This window comes from Cebus imitator, unplaced genomic scaffold (assembly GCF_001604975.1).
Source record: "Cebus imitator isolate Cc_AM_T3 unplaced genomic scaffold, Cebus_imitator-1.0 Scaffold214, whole genome shotgun sequence".
In the NCBI taxonomy this organism is placed as follows: domain Eukaryota; kingdom Metazoa; phylum Chordata; class Mammalia; order Primates; family Cebidae; genus Cebus; species Cebus imitator.
In genome coordinates, this window is record NW_016107529.1 from 3,563,121 (window position 1) to 3,564,260 (window position 1,140).

Here is a 1,140-nt window from a genome sequence, read left to right on the forward strand (position 1 = left end):
ATCACTCATATTTGTGATGCTTTAGTTGGTTTCGAGCTTCCTAAGTTCCTGAGGTCTAACTCTCACCATCCCTGACTGATAGAACCCCCTGCTGTGTAATACCCAATGTGTCCTCTATTTTAGTACTAAAGGGACTGGATGTAACGTTTGTTTCAGTGTTTCTCTTTTACTGTTTCTTGAGAACATGGATCACAGATTGTATTCCACTACCTTACGCAGTGTCTTAACATATGAGAGACACTAGGGAAATACTTGTGGAATGAGTAAATGAATGTTTTGTTCTTTGCTTTTCTGGAAACTAATTTGTTGGCTTTTATGTTTTTTTATTTTTCCCTGGGCTCCAAGGAGGAAGCATCTCCCTATTCCTTACTCGATATCTGCTTGAATTTCTTGACTACTCACCTTGAGAAGTTCTGTTCAGCCAGACAAGATGGAACATTGTGTCTGCAGGAACCTGGAGTATTCCCACAGGAGGTGGCTGATCGACTGCTTCGGACCATGGCTTTTCATGGTAAAAAAAAAAATAAGCAGAGGAAACAAAAATTATGTGCTGTTAATTGGCATTGGATTTTCGAGTGCTACAGTGGCCATTTAATTATTTTCTTAGAAATAACTGAGAAGGCCAAATGAGCCTGATTCCAGGAATAGGAATTCATTTATTTTTAACCTATCTTGCCTCTTAGTGTGTAATTTAGAATAAACATTTTTCTTTTTTTTTTTTCTTGACAGGGTCTCACTCTGTTACCTATGCTGAGTGCAGTGGTGGAAACACAGCTCACTGCAGCCTCAACCTCCTGGGCTCAAGTGAGCCTCTCACCTCAGGCGTGTGCCACCACCGCTGGCTAATTTCAACATTTTTCATTTCTAATGGGACAAACCTTTCTTTCTTTCTTTTTTTGTTTTTTGTTTTTTCTTTACTCTGAGAAGTCTTTTTTGTTTGTTTGTTTTTTAAGAAACAAGGTCTTGTTCTGTTGCCCCGGCTGGAGTGCAGTGGCACGAAACTCCTGGGCTCCTGTTGTCCTCCTGATTCAGCCTCCTGAGTAGCTGGGACTACAGCTTGGCTAATATTTTTATTTTTATTTTTATTTTTGTAGAGGTAAGGTCTTGCTCTGTTGCCCAGGCTGGCCTTAAACTCCTGGC

General features: G+C 40.4%; 1 protein-coding gene across 1 annotated transcript in view; it reads left to right on the forward strand.

Annotated features, from left to right (window-relative positions):
• Window positions 1–1,140, forward strand: part of ZYG11B (zyg-11 family member B, cell cycle regulator) — a 91,661-nt gene that overhangs the window by 30,419 nt on the left and 60,102 nt on the right. The window contains exon 2 of the mRNA XM_017548811.2: window positions 346–511. Coding sequence (XP_017404300.1) covers window positions 346–511 — 166 coding nt within the window. The remainder of the gene's footprint in view (window positions 1–345; window positions 512–1,140) is intronic.